At 52.4% G+C, this 18,363-nt stretch overlaps 1 protein-coding gene across 3 annotated transcripts in view; it reads right to left on the reverse strand.

Moving 5' to 3' along the window:
* Positions 1 to 886: 886 nt before the first annotated feature.
* Positions 887 to 18,363, reverse strand: part of AGFG2 (ArfGAP with FG repeats 2) — a 30,627-nt gene continuing 13,150 nt past the window's right edge. The window contains exons 4-13 of one of the 3 annotated variants that reach the window (XM_030933267.1): positions 16,424 to 16,577; positions 15,665 to 15,830; positions 13,878 to 14,003; positions 12,979 to 13,011; positions 7,122 to 7,242; positions 6,828 to 6,910; positions 6,565 to 6,648; positions 5,222 to 5,344; positions 4,881 to 4,966; positions 887 to 4,240 (exon numbers count right to left, since the gene is read on the reverse strand). In XM_030933267.1, coding sequence (XP_030789127.1) covers positions 4,181 to 4,240; positions 4,881 to 4,966; positions 5,222 to 5,344; positions 6,565 to 6,648; positions 6,828 to 6,910; positions 7,122 to 7,242; positions 12,979 to 13,011; positions 13,878 to 14,003; positions 15,665 to 15,830; positions 16,424 to 16,577 — 1,036 coding nt within the window. In that variant the 3' untranslated portion in view covers positions 887 to 4,180. Of the gene's footprint in view, positions 4,241 to 4,880; positions 4,967 to 5,221; positions 5,348 to 6,564; positions 6,649 to 6,827; positions 6,911 to 7,121; positions 7,243 to 12,978; positions 13,012 to 13,877; positions 14,004 to 15,664; positions 15,831 to 16,423; positions 16,578 to 18,363 lie in introns of all 3 variants that reach the window. The other 2 variants (XM_010377714.1, XM_010377715.1) reach the window with 2 other exon arrangements.

The following is an 18,363-nucleotide window of genomic DNA, read 5'->3' on the forward strand; positions in this document are numbered from 1 at the left end:
CTTCTTGAAAAAATTGCGATTGGGCTGGGGACTGGACATTTTTGCACTCAGTTCTGATCCAAGGACCACTGACCTCCCCCCCCCAGGGGGATGGGGGTGAAGGTGCACAAGACAAACCAGCAAGTGACACCTGGCGGGAACTTAGAGGACCCTGAGATATCACCCAAGGCGACTAAGGTGCCTAAAGGGGGAAGCTGAGTCAGGGAGGAGAGGCCAACGTGCAGCCCCCATAAAGATGGCGTTCAGGGAGGAGCTCCCTTAGGGAAGGGACAAGGTATGACAAAGACATAACAAGAGAACAGAAGCAAGGACCCAGACCTAGTGCAAGGGCCAGGGCAGCCCGAGCAGCGCGGGCAGGGCTTCCCACCATGCTTCCTGCTTCCTGGGGAAGGGGCCCTACGTGAGTGGGAATTTGGGAGACAAGTGCCGTGTACATGGAGCTGGGGTCCTCGCACACTTATTCCAAGGTCACGCTGAGAGGGAGATGCAGGGAACCAACCAGCACCCAGCCAGCATGCAGGTGGGACCCAGGGCTTGCTCCAGGTGACCCCTGGTAAGCCAAAGCCCCACTGGGGTGCAGGAGAGGCTCGCAGCACAGGTGGTGTGGTGTGGGGCGGGGCTTGGCAACTGCCCAGTGGTAGGTGTTGGCCAGAGAGGCAATGGCTCCGTAAATGGCCACCAAAACTGGACTGTGTTCAAGGCCATAGCCCCACATGGCCAAGGGCCTGGATACAGGCATCATGTGCAAAGGGGCAGGGACACAAAAGACATGTGCATACCCCTCCCCCTCCCAGTCCTGCTGCTGCCTCAAGGAGGCCACCAAAGGGCCCCTGTCCCTGCTGCACTCCTGGCCCAGGAGCCTTTTTTACTCCCTGAGGCTTGAAGATACCTGAGGAAGGTCTCTTTATACCTTCCCCTTCCCATTCCTCATCAACCAGGTCCCCCTGCAGCACCCTTCCTTGTGAAATCACAGCTGCTATGACAGTGACCAGCTCCAAACCACCCTGTCACTGAACCTTGGGTGCTAGGTGATGCATGGGCAGGAAAGGCAGGAAGAGCAGGGATCTGAGGGTCTGGTGTCTGGGCAAGCCTCAGGGGTGGGGTGGGTACTGATCAATGCCAGGTGATCGGACCCCCTGAGTACCAGGACAAGCCTGGAGTCACGCAACTGGCCTACATCAGTTGCCTTGGCAACACACTGCCCTTGGCCCTACCCCGAAAATATTTATTTCAGCCGGTAGCCCTGGTAACTTGAGTGGCTCCCCAGGGACAGGAAGTGGCAGAACCTCAGCTCTGCCTCTCCTGACCTGAGGGGTCCATTTTTCATCCATCAGGGACGGGGCACTGCGTTCTCAGCCCCTATGGAAGAATGTTATGGGGTTGGGGGAATCCACAGGGAAGAGACGAGGCTGTTCCAGCGTGCGCCTCCTTCCTCAGCCTGAGGCCTTGCTCCTCTGTGGAAAGCAACACAGGGACAGAGCCACACATTCAGCCCCTACCCTCAGCCCTGCGACCATTTCCTGGCCTGCAGGTCTGACCTGCAAGCTCCAATGTGGAGACACTTGGGGGCTGACTCCTGCTTCCTCACGTGGGGATGGCCCACAGGTGACCGGCTGAATGCTGGGGCCATGCTAGAGGACTGCTGTCAGCAGAGCATGGTCCCCGCATTGGCCAGAAGACTGGTGTGAGCCCAGGTGAGTCACTCTAGCCCCGTGGTGTGTGCAGTGGGTTTGAATCTGCAGCTACCAGGCAATGTTTTCTCCATTTCCTCTCAGGCCAGGCCTTTCTCCATTCTTTGCTACTCTCCAGGAGAGGCGGCTCATTGGAGTGCTGCAGCCTGAGCTGCTGAGGCTGTCCCCAGCCAAGGAAGGCAGCTCCTAGTGTCAGCCTGTGCCCAGAGAACCCTGGGGCCTGAGGCTGACCTGGCGTTAACTTCTTACTGCTCATCTAGCTCTGGCCAGCGAGCAGGCTGGAGTCCTTGTGGGCTGGAGGGGAGGGAGTCTGCAGGGAGGACCCGGGTCTGGGCCCAGACAGTGAAGAGATGCTGGGACACAGTATGGGGTGACAGAAGCGGGGGAAAGCCCTTCGGTTTAGCCTCAGTTCCAAACCTCGGTGCTCCTGGCATAGGGGAAGGGTGATGGAAACTGGGGGAAAAGAACAGAAAGGCTCCTCCCCCAATACACCATAACAGATTCCAGCTGCCCTCCCTCCAGCTCTAAGCAGAAAGGAACGAACTGGTAAGAGTATTAGGTAGAGGGACACAGAAATAATCTAGGGTGGAGAAGAGGGGAGAAGGAGAAGAGATGGAACATGCAAAGGTCAGGGAGCGAAGCGGGAGACTACCCAGGAGACAGAAGGAGGGCAGAGGCTGGGAGAAGAACAGGAACAGAAAGGATGGGTCCTGATTTTTGGAAAAGACAGGGATGCCAAGCCCGGCCTAGAAAATAGCAGCAGCTAGAGGTATTTCCAGAAAAATCTTCAAAGTAAATACACCAATCACCCAATTCCCGTATCTCTTTGCTGCTCTCTGTGGAAGACCCAGACAAACCCCCAAGAATGAACAGCCACGGGGCCAGGGCAATGGTGGAAAGGGAGGGGCCTCTCCTGGCCTTGGGCCAAACAGCAAGGCGGCCTCTGCCCAGCCAGGTGAGGTGTTTGCCACCCACCCCCTGACCAGGTCTGTCTTGTCACCACACAAATAGCCCAGACACCACGGCTGTTGCCACAACATCCCCAGGTGGAAAGAGCCTGGGGCAGAGAATGTCCCAGACCCAGGAGGGGTCTACTTCCACCTCCACGTTGGCACCAACCTCCTTTGCCCACCCCGACCCCAAGTGGGCATCCCCCTCACATCAAACAAACTCCAGTCCACGGCAGTGGCGGCCCCTCTCCCGCCACGCTTCTCGTTGCTAATGCAGGACTCTTGTTTAGACAGGGACCAGCTGTGCCCTGTCTCTGGCCAATGGCAGCATCATCACTGGCCCAGGCAGTCCAGCCCAGCAGAGCCAGGTCAAGGATCAGTCATGTTGACTGACCTGCAACCCTTCAAAGTGGCCTGAAGCAAAACCACGAGAGCCATTTTCTCTTTCGTTCCAATGCAGTTCTTTTCTAACACTGCCTGCAATGAGCTTTGGTGCAGATATTTGGGGATGGGGAGGCACATGGAGAAAAAAAAAAAAAAGACCAGGCAATTGCACAAAGCCTTTCCCTGGAAAACCCAGGCTCTGGGGATGGTGGGGGTCAGGACACATAGCTGCCCCCCTCCAGCCCTGGAGCTCCAGCTTTGATGGTCGAGGCACAGATGGGGATTCATCCCATTCCCCACATATGAGAGCAGTCTGGGAGCGGGAGATCGGCTGGGTGTGTGTATATATGTATGTATGTGCATATAGATAGATCTATTTATATATAATAGGCTATATTAGAAAATCCTCTCTATGTATAAATATAAAACACTGGTATCCAAACATGACACCAACAGCTAACTAAAGTGCTTGACAGGAGCTGGGCCCGGGTGAGCTCAAAGGTAAACCGCTCATCCTGGTGGACACTGGGGAAGCAAAACAATGGGGGACCCCTTCAGCAGGGGGTGCTGCAGGAGGAAAGTATGTGCTGGCCAAGCTGGGCCACCAAGAGCACTTGGGCCACCTGGGCCTTCTGGCTCCCGGGACTGTCTGGTCACTGCCCTGTCAACACTGTGCCTCGTGTTTCCCCTACCTTCCCCACTGTGCTCCCATCCACGAGGAGCACAGCGCTGGTGAGCTGGGCCAAGGGAAGAGCTGTTCCCACGGGGGAAGGCTGGCCAGTCTGTGCTCGCAATGTCCTCCATCCACGGGGCTGGGAGTGGGGGAGCACTGTGCAGCGAGAGCAGGGGAGCAGGGGGGCTGTCCTAACTGATCATTTGAAAAAAAATCCCTCCCCTCAACCATCACTCCTCCAGGCCAGGCCCTGCCCGTACTCCTCCTGGGCTTCCTGCCTGGGTGGGGGTGGGACGAGGGAGGGGAGCAGAGGCTTTGTGGAATCTGAGGACAGCCACCTTTCACCTGTAGGCCCCAAGCAAAGCATTAGCACCTCCACCATCCCCAAGGCCCATAGAAACACCCACAGGTAAGTCGTCACCAGAGCTCTAGGGAGCAGAGGGCCCCAGAAGGCAGGGAAGGGGCCCCCCAAAAACACAGTGCTACAAGAAGGGGTTGGTGGTTGGAGGCTTGGAGGCAAATGGGCTTGATGAAGGTCCAGTCTGGAAAGAAAGAACAACACATTTTCCAGTTAGGGGAGAGGAGCTGGAAGCTTAGAAGAAAGGCAGCCAGGAGTCCTTTCTCCTGAAAAATCGCTATGCTGAGGGCAGTGGGAAAGTGAGGGAGAAGAGGCCAGGCGTGGTGGCTCATACCTGTAATCCCAGCACTTTGGCAGGCTGAGGTGGGCTGATCACCTGAGGTCAGGAGTTCAAGACCAGCCTGGCCAACATGGGAAAACCCTCTTTCTACTAAAAATACAAAAATTAGCCAGGTGTGGTGGTGCACACCTGTAGTCCCTGCTACTCGGGAGGCTGAGGCAGGAGAATTGCTTGAACTTAGGAGGTGGAAGTTGCAGTGAGCCAAGATTGGGCCACTGAAGTCAAGCCTGGGAGACAGAGCAAGACTGTCTCAAAAAAAAAAAGAAGGAAAGTGAGGGAGAAGGGAGCCAAGGGCAGGGTTGGAACGGCATGGGAGATGCCAGCGCCCAGAAGAGCTGAGGCCCAAGCTCAGCCCTGGCTTGGACAACGCAGACCTTCGTGAGGAAGGGGCACAGGGGCCACCTCACATCAGCCTCTTCTGGAAGGATTGTCCCAGAGGGAAAGCCCACTCACCGTACCACAGCACCCCTGCTGGGGTACTCACCATGAAGGGGTTGGTGGAGATCCCAACTGGCTGGCTCAGTGGCCTCTGCCCCAACTTGGCTGATCCTAAGTCCCCGAAGGAAGAGCCTGGGGGGCGAGAGCAGTCACTCAGCTGACACCAGCCCACCTTCCTGCAGGCAGACAGCAAGGGAGGCCCTCCTAAACTGGGGGAGTAAGGGAAGGGAGCAGTGGAAGTACCCGGGCGGGTCTGCTGCTTCCCTGGTCCCCCCTGCTGGTCAGAAACGGCACTGCATGGGCTCTGATGAGGTCAGAGGGACAACTAACTGATCTCTATGCAGAGACTGGATGGGGTGAAAGGGGTTGTCCATTTGCAGCTCTTACCATTCTGCTGCTGAGCCAGCGGGGTCTGCGGGGGGAACAGCGGTGCTGGGAAGGAGCTGGCGAAGGCCCCGGTGGGTGGCACTGCCTGGGGGAAGCCAGACCCAGCACTGCTCATCCCAAAGCCTGCTGGAGTGAGAGACGAGAGGTTCAGGTGAACTTCTGGAAGGTGGGCTGGAGAACTGTTTTTCCTAAGTCCCTCTAAGATGGGAAAATGGGATATAGTTTTCCCCTGACATGAGAAGCAAGGGACCCAGCGGAAATACCCTGAACCAGCCATGGAACTCTGCTGCTTCTCACGCCACCAAACAACCCTGCCCTCTCCCTGCCCAGGGGTGCGTGGCAGGGAGGGCATAGTGGTTCCAGGCACGGGCATGGTGCAGGACTGGGCTAGCCTCCCACTACCTGCTAAACTGCAAAAACGGTGCAAACTTTAACGCTGTCTGTGCCTTAGTTCTCTCATCTCTAAAATGGGGACAGTCCGTCTCCTAGGGCTGCTGTGAAGATTCAATCAGGGCCACAAAACCCTCAGCAATCCGCCCACCACACAGCTCTGCTGCATTCACTCTTATTCCTCTCTCTCAGGCCTCGAGGCTTCAGCCAGCATGAGTCTGAAGGGAGAGCAGCAGAGGCTGGGGAGGGCTGGGGTGAGAGGAGACCACAGGCCTGGAACTGATGGAAGCAGGGAACAGCATGAGTGTTTCAGGTGGCTTAAGCTTGGGGGCACAGAAGAGATTGGGGCTGGGTGCCCAAAGGGACACTGCCGAGGGCTGGAGACAGGAGAATCGTTGCCACTGTTGGTCAACTTTAAAACAGTCCTCAGGGCCGGGCGCGATGGCTCACGCCTGTAATCCCAGCACTTTGGGAGGCCGAGGCGGGCGGATCACAAGGTCAGGAGATCGAGACCACGGTGAAACCTCGTCTCTACTAAAAATACAAAAAAAATTAGCCGGGCGCAGTGGCGGGCGCCGGTAGTCCCAGCTACTCAGGAGGCTGAGAGGCAGGAGAATGGCATGATCCCAGGAGGCAGAGCTTGCAATGAGCCGAGATCGCGCCACTGCACTCCAGCCTGGGCGACAGAGCAAGACTCCGTCTCAAAAAAAAAAAAAAAAAAAAACAGTCTTCAGTGCGGTCTCCAGTAAGTAGTTGCCTGTGTGCTTCTAATTCTAAAATCTGGCTCTGTGACCTGGGTGCTAGGTGGCCTGGCACCGTGTGGGCAGGGGAAGAACCAGGCTGTCTGCTTCTCCTGACAGCATGAGACGAAGGGTTAAGTGAGAGACTGTAGGGTAATGTGAGCCCTGGGAGTCTCAGATGGTCAGGACAAGGGACCTGTGCTCGAGGCTTACCTGGCGCCAAGCCATTGGGCTGGAATGGGTTGGTGGAAGGCAGCGGGGGCTGGGCGGCGGGAGCTGCAAAAGGGTTGGTGAAGCCTGCCCAGGTGGAATGGGGAGCAGAAGGAGAGAGAGATGGTTACTTTTTTTTCTCACTTGCTTCATCCTGTGATGCCTAAGCATTCCTCTCAATCTATCCCCTTCCCACCCTGTCCAGAGTCCCCAGACTCCTCCTGGCTTCAGGTCCCCTCCCCTGGGTCTCCACAGGCAGGACTCACCTCCAAAGGCCAGCCCTGTGCTGCTGCTGCTGCCCATCGTGACGGACTGGAGTGGGGGGACCTGGCCGGCCATCCCGAAGAGGCTGCGACACGGGGAGAGAGAAGTCATGCACAGCTGCCAGGGCTAATCAAACCTGAGTGAGGGGCCAGGAGATGCCAACCCACCTTGCTCTTCAGGGTGAGTGAGGGAGAGGAGGGGAAGGGAGAACCGCCAGGAGATGCCGATGGGGCTGGGAGGAGCAAGGCCAGGCTTCGGGCGGCTCTCCTGCCCTAGAGCACACTGTCCGTACCTACCTGCTAGGAACACCTGCAGTGGGCACACCGGGTCCCAGGAAGCTGCCCACGTCTGTGAGGCTGTTTGGCTGACTGGTGGGTGCCAGCGGAGCGGCACCAAATGGAGTCCCCTGGCTGCTCCCTGGGCAGTTGTGGAAAATACAACAGGGAGAGCTGAGGTGAGACAGAGTGGGAGGGGCAGGAGAGGAGATGGAGATGGCGGTGGTGATGGATTGGAGTTGTGGCATGACAGGCGCCCACTGGGTTCTCTGAGCCAGCCCATTTTCCCAGGGACCACCCAGTTCAGGAGGTCTTGTCTCCTACCAAGAGTTCTGGGCAAGGTGACAGCCCAGTCTTTCTCCATGTCCCCTGCGCTCAAAGCTGCGCTTCGGAGAGGAAAGCAGCTCGTCCCTGGGTCAGGCTGTTCTCCTCCTGCTCCCGTTTGGCTTTCATGTCCCACTTTTCCCTCAAGAGATGGAAAAGCCTGTCCTTTCCTCAAACCCGCCTTTCCATTTATTAGAACGTGGCAGGGAGGGGCAGGCAGAGGCAACATGGAGGACAGTAAGTCCTATCACGCTCAGGAGGCTTCTGGCCTGTGCAGCCTCCAGCCGTCAGCACTATCACTTCCCCATGTAGCTGCCGCCTCTCAGGAGGCCGCCCCAATTCCCTGAGCCTGGACGCTCTGCTCGTGGCGCCAGCCCCGCTGCCGGGTTCTCCTGCCCTCCCTCCTCTTCACAGCCAAAAAGAAAAAGCACAGAGGGCAAGGCCCACATGGATATCTTACAAAACAGCCGAGGGCCAAGAGTCCTGGAAATTCCAGGCAATCTTGTCTCAGGGAAAGAGGTGGAGTCCCTGTCATTTTAAGAGAGCCTCCTCTTTGCGCATCAAAGTCTCCTCTCTATCTTGGGACCCTATTGACCATACTGGGCTGCTGTGAATGTAAAAGAAGAGCCCAGATGGAAAAAGGCTTTATTGACAGGACGCGGTGGTTCATGCCTATAATCCCAGTACTTTCAGAGGCTGAGGAGAGCAGATTACTTGAGGTCAGGAGTTCGAGACCACCCTTGGCAACATGGCAAAACCGTCTCTACTAAAAATACAAAAATTAGCTGGGCGTGGTGGCAGGTGCCTGTAATCCCAGCTACTTCAGAGGCTGAGGCAGGAGAATCACTCCAACCTGGGAAGCAGAGGTTGCAGTGAGCTGAGATCACACCATTGCACCCCAGCCTGGGCAGCAAGAGCAAAACTCCGTCTCAAAAAAAAAAAAAAAAAAAAAAAAAAAAAAACGGAGGCCAGGCGCAGTGGCTCAAGCCTGTAATCCCAGCACTTTGGGAGGCCGAGACGGGTGGATCACGAGGTCAGGAGATCGACACCATCCTGGCTAACATGGTGAAACCCCGTCTCTACTAAAAATACAAAAAACTAGCCGGGCAAGGTGGCGGGCGCCTGTAGTCCCAGCTATTCGGGAGGCTGAGGCAGGAGAATGGCGTAAACCCGGGAGGCGGAGCTTGCAGTGAGCTGAGATCCGGTCACTGCACTCCAGCCTGGGCAACAGAGCGAGACTCCATCTCAAAAAAAAGGAGATCTGGCTGGGTATGGTGGCTCACGCCTGTAATCCTAACACTTTGGGAGGCCAAGGTGGGCGGATCATGAGGTCAGGAGATCGAGACCATCCTGGCTAACATGGTGAAACCCCATCTCTACTAAAAATACAAAAAAAAAAATTAGCCGGGTGTGGTGGTGGGCGCCTGTAGTTCCAGCTACTCAGGAGGCTGAGGCAGGAGAATGGCGTGAACCCAGGAGGCGGAGCTTGCAGTGAGCTGAGATTGCGCCACTGCACTCCAGTCTGGGCGACAGAGCGAGACTCCATCTCAAAAAAAAAAAAAAAAAAAAAAAGAGGGAGATCTTCCACATGTCAGGCACTATGCATAAATAACAGTGACCCCGGGCCTTAAGTTGGAGAAGTTGAGAATCTAGCAGGGAAGACCAAGTGCCCAGTGCCTACTTGCTGCCAGGTCCTGAAGCCCCGCTCCCTCTCACTGAGTGTCGGCACTTGTAAGACAGTGCTCTCCTTTGCCACCTCCTTCCTAAATGTCTGGGCTTTCTAGATGAACGAGTGCTGGCTTCCAGCTTCCTCCTGGGAAAGGCTACAATGCCACTGTGTTTACTTGGTCATCAATCCTTTCTAATCCACAGGATGTAAGGCAGGCTAGAAAGCCAGCTGGCTGGGGTCGGGCCCAGTGGCTCACACCTATAATCCCCACACTTTGGGAGGCTGAGGCAAGCAGATCGCTTGAGGTCAGGAGTTCGAGACAAGCCTGGCCAACATGGCAAAACCCTGTCTTTACTAAAAGCACAAAAATAAGCTGGGCATGGGGGTGCATACCTATAATCCCAGCTACATGGGAGGCTGAGGCACCAGAATCACTTGAACCTGGAAGAGGAAGATTGCAGTGAGCCAAGATCAAGCCACTGCACTCCAGCCTAGGCAATAGGGCGAAACTGTTTAAAAAAAAAAAAGCCAGCAGCATGGTGTTGGATCCTCTACTGACTCTCCCAGTTGAGGCCTTTCCCTGTCTGCCTGCCTCCAAGTACAGTGTGTGGAATTTCCACGCGAGCACAGCTCCCTCTCCTCGGATGGTTGACTCTTTGTACTACTGTGGTCCTTCATGTTCCAGGAGCTCACCCCCGTGAGGACCAAGCTGGGAGAGAGGCTGCAGGCCATGCTGTGCCTCCCTGTGGACACTAGGGGGCAGAACCATCCCTAGCCCAGGCGGGGTTGGCCCTTTGCACAGAGTGCATTCTCATAAAGGAGGTGGTGGCCCAAGAAACACCTGCGCTCCTGTTTGCTTTTCATTTCATGTTTTTTTTTTTTTTTTTTTTTTGAGGCAGGGTTTCATTCCAGTTGCCCAGGCTGGAGTGCAATAGCACAATCTCAGCTCACTGCAGCCTCGACCTTCAGGGCTCAGCTGATTCTGCCACCTTAGCCTCCTGAGTAGCTGGGACTATAAGTGCATACCACCATTCCCAGCTAATTATTTGTAGTTTTGGTAGAGATGAAGTTTTGCCATGTTTCCCAGGCTGGTCTCGAACTCATGAGCTCAGGTGATCCGCCCCCCTCAGCCTCCCAAAGTGATGGGATTACAGGCATAAGCCACCACACCCGGCCTTCATGCGCTTCTTACGCCACACAGCTAGATTTCTACCGTGCCTTATTGCAGTTTCAGAGAAACAGTTTTGAAAACCTCCCCTCTCTCCATACTCCCCCTCAGAAATATAAAAATAAAAGCAGGCTTGTCAGAAAAGACACCCACCTCTCAAAATCTCCTCTCTCAGTTCACACCCAATAGCTAAATCACACTCACAGGAACACCTGCATGATCATGGTGTAGTGGGAAGTGGTTCTGCCAATTATCAGCATTAGATCTGGGCCAAGTTGAGCCAGTTTCCTGCAAAGGGAGGCTCTTTCCTTCCTCATGGACATAGTGCACGAAGGTGCCCAACAATGGCAGAATCTTCGGAAATGTTTCTTGGCTCTGGGTTTGGCTGTAGGTTGACTGTTTTTGTTTTGTTTTGTTCGAGACGGAGTCTTGCTCTGTCACCCAGGCTGCACAATCTCAGAGGCACAATCTCAGCTCACTGCTACCTCAGCCTCCCCGGTTCAAGCAATCTTCTTGCCTCAGCCTCCCCAGTAGCTGGAACTATGGGCACGCACCACCACGCTCGACCAATTTTTGTATTTTGGTAGAGGGGGTTTTCACCATGTAGGCCAGGCTGGTTTCAAACTTCTAACCTCAAATGATGCACCCCCTCAGCCTCCCAAAGTGCTGGGATTACAGGTATAAGCCGCCACGCCCAGTGATTGACTGCTTTTTGAGACAGCCAGATAGTGGACAAAAGGTTTAATGCTTGGGATGTCTGTGGGGCTGAGCCCTTCCTTCTCCCTGAGTCTGCCCCAAAAACTCTCTTTAGAGCAATCAACTGTACTGGGAAGGCATTTCAGAAGGGACACATCTATAACTTATAGGCTGTTTCCTCGAGTGCTCCCATTCCTGGGAGCACACCTTTCTTACTAAATTGAATATTCCTGCACCAATGTACAATTCCTGCCAACAGCGCACAAGAAGGTCCTTTCCCCCACATGATACTGGCCATTATCAATCTAAAAATTTTGCCAATATGATGTGCAAAACTATCTTATCCTAGTTTGCATTTCTCTGATTAGTTAGGTTGAGGATATTTTCTTTTTTTTTTTTTTTTTTTTGAGACGAAGTCTTGCTTTTGTCGCCCAGGCTGGAGCGCAATAGCGCGATCTCTGCTCACTGCAACCTCCGCCTCCCAGGTTCAAGCGATTCTCCTGCCTCAGCCTCCCAAGTAGCTGCGATTACAGGTGCCTGCCACCACGCCCGGCTAATTTTTGTATTTTTAGCAGAGATGGGGTTTCACCACGTTGGCAAGGCTGGTTTCAAACTCCTGACCTCAGAGTGATCCACCTGCCTCAGCTTCCCAAACTGCTGGGATTATAGGCATGAGCCACTGCGCCTGGCCTATTTTCATATTTTTTTTTTCTGGGTGTTACCTGCTTGTATCTCTTGTCCATTGTTCTATTTTCATATTCGCAGGAATTTTAAAAATACTTTATAGATACTAACTTCCATCTGTTTTCTATGTTGTATCGTCTCTCCATCTGTTTCATGCCTTTAAGCTTTGTTTATGTCATCTTTTATCATACAGAATGTGACCTATGGCCAGGCATGGTGGCCCATGCCTGTAATCACAGAATTTTGGGATGCCAAGGCAGGAGGATCACTTGAGGTCAGGAGATTGAGACTGGCCTGGTCAACATGGTGAAACCCCATCTCTACTTAAAATACAAAAATTAGCCAGGCACTGTGGCATGTGCCTGTAATCCTGCTACTCAGGAGGCTGAGGCAGGAGAATCGCTTGAATGAGATTGCGCCATTGCACTCTAGCCTGGGCGACAGAGTAAGACTCTGTCTCAAAAAACACACAAACAAAAAAACAAAAAACAACAAAAACTAGAATGTGACCTATGTGATTTCTCTTTGTTAGAATTTATGGAGATTCTGTTTCCTAGTTTCTTTCTTACTTGTCTGTTAGTCATGTGGGAAAGCATTGTACAAATTATAGTCTACCAAAATACAAATTATAGTCTCCTACTCCTTTGGCTTATTAAATTCTGATTGTGTCTAATAGTTTTTGCTTCGTGAATCTCACGGGTATGAGGTCAGTTATTTTAAGTACATGGTTTTGAGAACCTCTTTGTGAACTTTTTCTTTTTTTTTTTTTTTGAGACAGAGTCTTACTCTGCCACTCGGGCTGGAGTGCAATGGCACGATCTCGGCTCACCGCAGCCTCTGCCTCCCAGGTTCAAGTGATTCTCCTGCCTCAGTCCCCCGAGTAGCTGGGATTACAGGCGCCTGCCACCACGCCCAGATAATTTTTGTATTTTGAGTAGAGATGGTGTTTCACCATGTTGGCCAGGCTGATCTCAAACTCCTGACCTCAGGTGATCTGCCCACCTGGACCTCCCAAAGTGCTGGGATCACAGGTGTGAACCACCATACCCAGCCAACTTTTATCAATATGTTTCTTCTTGTTGCCCTCCAAAACGATAAAATAGAAACAAAAGCAGCTAATCAGTTCACAGTGGCACAGTGAGAAGGCTGTGGGCAGAGCATGAGTCAAGAAGTCTGGGCTCTGGTCTCAGCTTGGTCACTCTGTGGCCTGCATGACTAGGGAAATTGCTTAACTGCCTTATCTGTCAAATGACCAAATTTTAAGGGTTCCTTCCAGCCTTCAAAACTCTATGATCAGAGGCGCTTGGGTAGGCTCTGGGGTGGGGAGAGTAACTTACCAAAGCTGTAACTTTCCGTTAGCATCCGACTGGCTGGCAGTGAGGGTGGAGAAGAGAAGGATGGGTAGAGGAAGGGAAAGAGAAAGAGTGTACGTCACTGGCTTTTCCCCAGACATCTGGGCCTGACAGCGAGCACTGCAGCTGCCCTCCCATTGTCCAGGATGTCCAAAGGCAGAAGGCACCCAAAGGCTATGAAGAGTCGACATCTAGAGCTTAGGAAGGAGCAGAATGCTTTAAGAAGGCCTGAAGAGTCTCTTGCAATGGCTAAATAGCATAGTTTTTTGGTTTTGTATGTTTATTTGTTTTGAGACAGGGTCTCACTCTGTCACCCAGGCTGGAGTGCAACGGCACAGTAATCACTCACTGCAGCCTCACACTCCTGGGCTCACACTCCTGGGCTCAAGCGATCTTCCCACCTCGGCCTCCCAGAGTGTTAGGATTACAGGCGTAAGCCATTGTGGCTGGCAGCAACGTAGAGTTTACAGGCCTTTGGTCTTAGCGGGATGGATGAGGACTTCTGGAGACTACCTTGACCCTTGACCCTTTGGGACAGTGTACTGTGCAGACAAGAGCACCTTAGAGAAAAAGGTCACATCCGTTTTCAATTTTTCTAGGACTCAGGTCTTCCATACTTTCTAGTGAAAAGTTTCCTAGTGTATAACCCACACAGCTCCTGCTGCAATCTTAGTCATTTTCCTTTCATGAAAAAGCAGAACAGTAGAGCCCCCTCTCCCTGATAAGAATGTGTCAGACACGCTCATCCTCTCCTGGAGCTGCTTCTCTTTGTGCTTTGCTGCTTTGCTCTTTAGGATAGTGAGGATATGAATGAAGGCTGATTTATGGACATGAACAAACGGACACGGTTGGAAGAGAAAGGAAGCCAGTGGGGCAGAGTTTACCCGCAGGAGTTGGCTGGGCCTGGAACGGGGCTTGACCAGCTGGAGGGAGGCTTCCGAACACAGAAGGGCTGGGGCCACTGCTGAAGGCATCAAAGTTGGCAAAGCCCCCGTGGGAAGGTGTCTGACCTGTAGGTGGAAGAAACATAAAGGTTATACAGAAAATTGTCAGGTGTGGTAGCTCACGCCTGTAATCCCAGCACTTTGGGAGGCCGAGGTGGGCAGATCAATTGAGGTCAGATGTTCAAGACCAGCCTGGCCAACATGGTAAAACCCTCTCTCTACTAAAAATATAAACATTAGCTGGCTGTGGTGGTACATGCCTGTAATCCCAGCTACCTGAGAGGCTAAGGCATGAGAATTGCTTAAACCTGGGAGGTGGAGGTTACAGTGAGCCGAGATTGTGCCACTCTACTCTGGCCTGGGTGACAGAATGAGACTCTGACTCAAAACAAAAACAAAAACAAAAACAAAACAAAAACAGAAAAAGAAAAGAAAATGTATATGCCCATCTATGTAATATATCTACTAATTCTAAAGGCCAAAGGCCACTCTTATGGGACATCTGCCTTTCCACAGGGTCCTCTTCAGAGGGAAATGGGTGGGGCCTGGGGCCAAGAGCCAGACCCACACAGGGGGACAGGGGCACCCAGGGCCTCCAGGTTCACTCCCTGCCCTCTTCTATCCTTACTCCATGAGGCATTAACATTTTTGTCAGGGCCTAGTATGGGGCATGAAAATTTTTTTTCATGGAGGAAGGAGCTTGCATTTTTTATTTTTTTGAGACGGAGTCTCATTCTGTCACCCAGGCTGAAGTGCAGTGGCAAGATTGCGGCTCACTGCAACCTCACCTCCCAGGTTCAAGCAATTCTCCTGCCTCAGCCTCCCGAGTAGCTGGGACTACAGGCACGTGCCACCACACTTGGCTAATTTTTTCTTTTTTCTTTTTAGTAGAGACGGGGTTTCACTATGTTGGCCTGGCTGGTCTTGAACTCCTGACCTCAGGTGATCTGCCTGCCTCAGCCTCTCAAATGCTAGGATTACAGGTGTGAGCCACTGTGTCCAGCTTGAAATTTTTATTTTATTTTTTTTATTTTTTTATTTTTTTGAGGCGGAGTCTTGCTCTGTCGCCCAGGCTGGAGTGCAGTGGCTGGATCTCAGCTCACTGCAAGCTCCGCCTCCCAGGTTCCCACCACTCTCCTGCCTCAGCCTCCCAAGTAGCTGGGACTACAGGCGCCCGCCACCTCGCCCGGCTAGTTTTGTTTTTTTGTATTTTTAGTAGAGACGGGGTTTCACTGTGTTCGCCAGGATGGTCTCGATCTCCTGACCTTGTGATCCGCCCGTCTCGGCCTCCCAAAGTGCTGGGATTACAGGCTTGAGCCACCGCACCCGGCCTAGCTTGAAAATTTTTAAAAAAGGAAAACAGATTCTACGCTGCTCAACCCTCCACTTGCTATTGCTGATTTGGGGGAAGAATAATCTTTGGTGAAATGGAACACATGATAATCCTCGTCCTCCCATTTTAACAGAGAGAGAAAACAGTAAAAGGCTATTTCCAGTGTTCTAAAAGGAAGTGCTAGGAGCCCTCAACTGTAATGTTTTAGGATCAAACTCCCACACATAATCCTGGCTGTACTTATTTGACCCCGATCCTCCCAGCCTTGCTGCTTCAGAGTGACCTTCACGTTTGTTTGCATGAGATCTAGAGTCAGGGTCACCTCCAGGGACTGTATCTCTCATGTTGTAAGTATATATGCTGTAGGGAGGGTCCCATACCAAAACTCACTTACCCCCAAAGGCAGGGAATGCAGCAAAAGCTGGTGCCGTCTGGGGTGCAGCAAAGGGGTCTCCACCAATGTCAGCCAGCAGGTCAGTACTGGCTTTTTTGACAGAGGAGTGGGGAGGTGGCTGAGTGCTCCGGGCCTGGGATGTCCGAGCGTGAGACTGACTGACGGGCTTGGAGGAGAAGGAATTGCATACAGCCCTTAGAATCCCAGACATAACTCAGGCCCTCCTCTGGCTCCCCAGGTTGCCCTTAGATAGGCAGGTGGAGAGAGAAGACAGTGAGTAACTGCCCTCAACCTAAAAGTTTCCAGGGCAGGAGCTGCCTTAGCCCCTCTTACAGCTCATATCATCCTCGTCTTCTCAGTACACCTGTTCCAAGAACCACACATTTTACAGCACATGAGCCAAGGTAACCCTGAGATATACAGGAATGTTGCCCAACACTGCCCCCACGGCTGTTACTCCTCAACTTTCCCAGGTATTGGACACCATATCCCAGCCTCTTCTGTGTTTCTTTGATGGAATGCTCAGGTTTGGAGCTGATATTCTGACTTCCCTAAATACCACTTCCTGTTGGGTTCTGACTTCCAAAACATATGAGGTCCAGAAGTGACAAATACAAGATACAGGTTAACAGCAGGACCGAGAACCAACTCACAGCTCCTGCACTGTTGTCTGCTAAGTCCGGGGAATCTGATTGAGGAAACTGACACTCCTGTCTCCCAAATCTCAACAGAAACATGAGGAGCAGATCTGAGAGTTACCTGGCTCGAGGTGGAGGCAGCAACTGAGAGAGACGGTGCAGGATCACCCAGAAGTGTCCGAAGGGGCTTCCCTTCTGGGATGGAGCCCTGCACAGGGGTGGAGGCACTGCCTTTGGTATAAGCGGGCCCCTTGACTTGGTCTGGGGGGACATACCTTTGAGAAAGAAGAGTTAGGCTGTAAAGAGAGGGATAAAACTTTGGACAATGCTCAGCTTAGGTGTCTGGGAAGACATAGGTTACAGGAGTCAAAATCTATGCTCATGTTTCTCTACTAATTCCCTTTTTTGAAGGGAACCAAGCAACTTAGCAAAGTTCTGCCTATCTTGAGCATCCCCTTGAATATCTTTTGGTTTTTTTGAGACAGGGTCTCGCTCTGTCACCCAGGCTGGAGTGCAGTGGGGCAATGTTGGCTCATCGCAGCCTTAACCACCCAGGCTCAAGTGATCCTCCTGCCTCAGCCTCCCAAGTAGCTGGGACCACAAGTACACACTACCATGCCTGGCTAATTTTTTAATTATTTGTAGAGACGAGGTCTCGCTATGTTGCCCAGGCTGGTCTCAACTTCTTGGCCTCAAGTGATCCTCCTGCCTTAGTCTCCAAAGTTCTGGAATTACAGGCGTGAGCGACCGCACCTGGCAAAGGTCCCCCTCTTTTATTTCCTGGGTGTTTCTTCAGACTCCTTCTTCTCAGTTCCACAGAAAAGCTACCTGCCACCTCATCCTCTAGGTGCTGACAATCTACACTTCTATCCTGCCAGCTCCTGCTACTGCCGAGACAATTCCCTTCCACTACAGTGTCAGTGGCCCCTGCTCGGTAAGTGTCATCTTAATCCTGAGGACATCCCTAGGAGGGACTCCACAGTGTGGTCTTATCCACATCAATCTCTTTGTTCTCTGCATTCTCTTCTCTACCTCACAGTTACCTCCCAACATGTACACACCCCAGAGATCCCACAAGAAGTGATACCAGGGGAGAGGAAAGGTACGGTAGAATGTAGATGTTGTTTCCTTCATCAGAAAGACAAAATATAGTTGTCTCATGGTATTCCCAGGGAACTGGTTCCACGATCCCCCGACAATTCCATAATCAGAGGACAGGGTGCTCAAGTCTCTTATATAAAATGGTGAAGTATTTGCATATCAAATATGTACATCCTAATATACTTTAAATCATCTATAGGTTACTTATAATACCTAATACAATGTAAATGACATGCAAATAGTTGCTATATTGTATTGCTTTTTATTTGTATTATTATTATTATTATTATTTTTTTTTTTTGAGACGGAGTCTCGCTTTGCCACCCAGGCTGGAGTGCTGTGGCCAGATCTCAGCTGACTGCAAGCTCCGCCTCCCGGGTTTACGCCATTCTTCTGCCTCAGCCTCCCGAGTAGCTGGGACTACAGGCGCCCGCCACCTCGCCCGGCTCATTTTTTGTATTTTTTTTAGTAGAGACAGGGTTTCACCGTGTTAGCCAGGATGGTCTCGATCTCCTGACCTCGTGATCTGCCCGTCTCGGCCTCCCAAAGTGCTGGGATTACAGGCTTGAGCCACCACGCCCAGCCTATTTTTTTTTTTTTTTGAGACAGAGTCTCACTCTGTCGCCCAGGCTGGAGTACAGTGGAACGATCTTGGCTTACTGCAACCTCAGCCTCCCGGGTTCAAGCAGTTCTCTGCCTCAGCCTCCCGAGTAGCTGGGATTACAGGTGGCCACCACCACGCCTGGCTAATTTTTTATATTTTTAGTAGAGACGGGGTTTCACCATGTTGGCCAGGCTAGTCTTGAACTCCTGACCCTGTGATATACCCACCTCGGCCTCCCGAAGTGCTGGGATTACAGGCATGAGCCACCATGCCTGGCCTTATTTGTATTATTTTTTATTGTTGTATTGTTATTTTTTGTGTTCCCCTCCCCTCCTCCTTTTTTTTTGAGACAGAGT

This window comes from Rhinopithecus roxellana, chromosome 6 (genome assembly GCF_007565055.1).
Source record: "Rhinopithecus roxellana isolate Shanxi Qingling chromosome 6, ASM756505v1, whole genome shotgun sequence".
Taxonomy (NCBI): Eukaryota; Metazoa; Chordata; class Mammalia; order Primates; family Cercopithecidae; genus Rhinopithecus; species Rhinopithecus roxellana.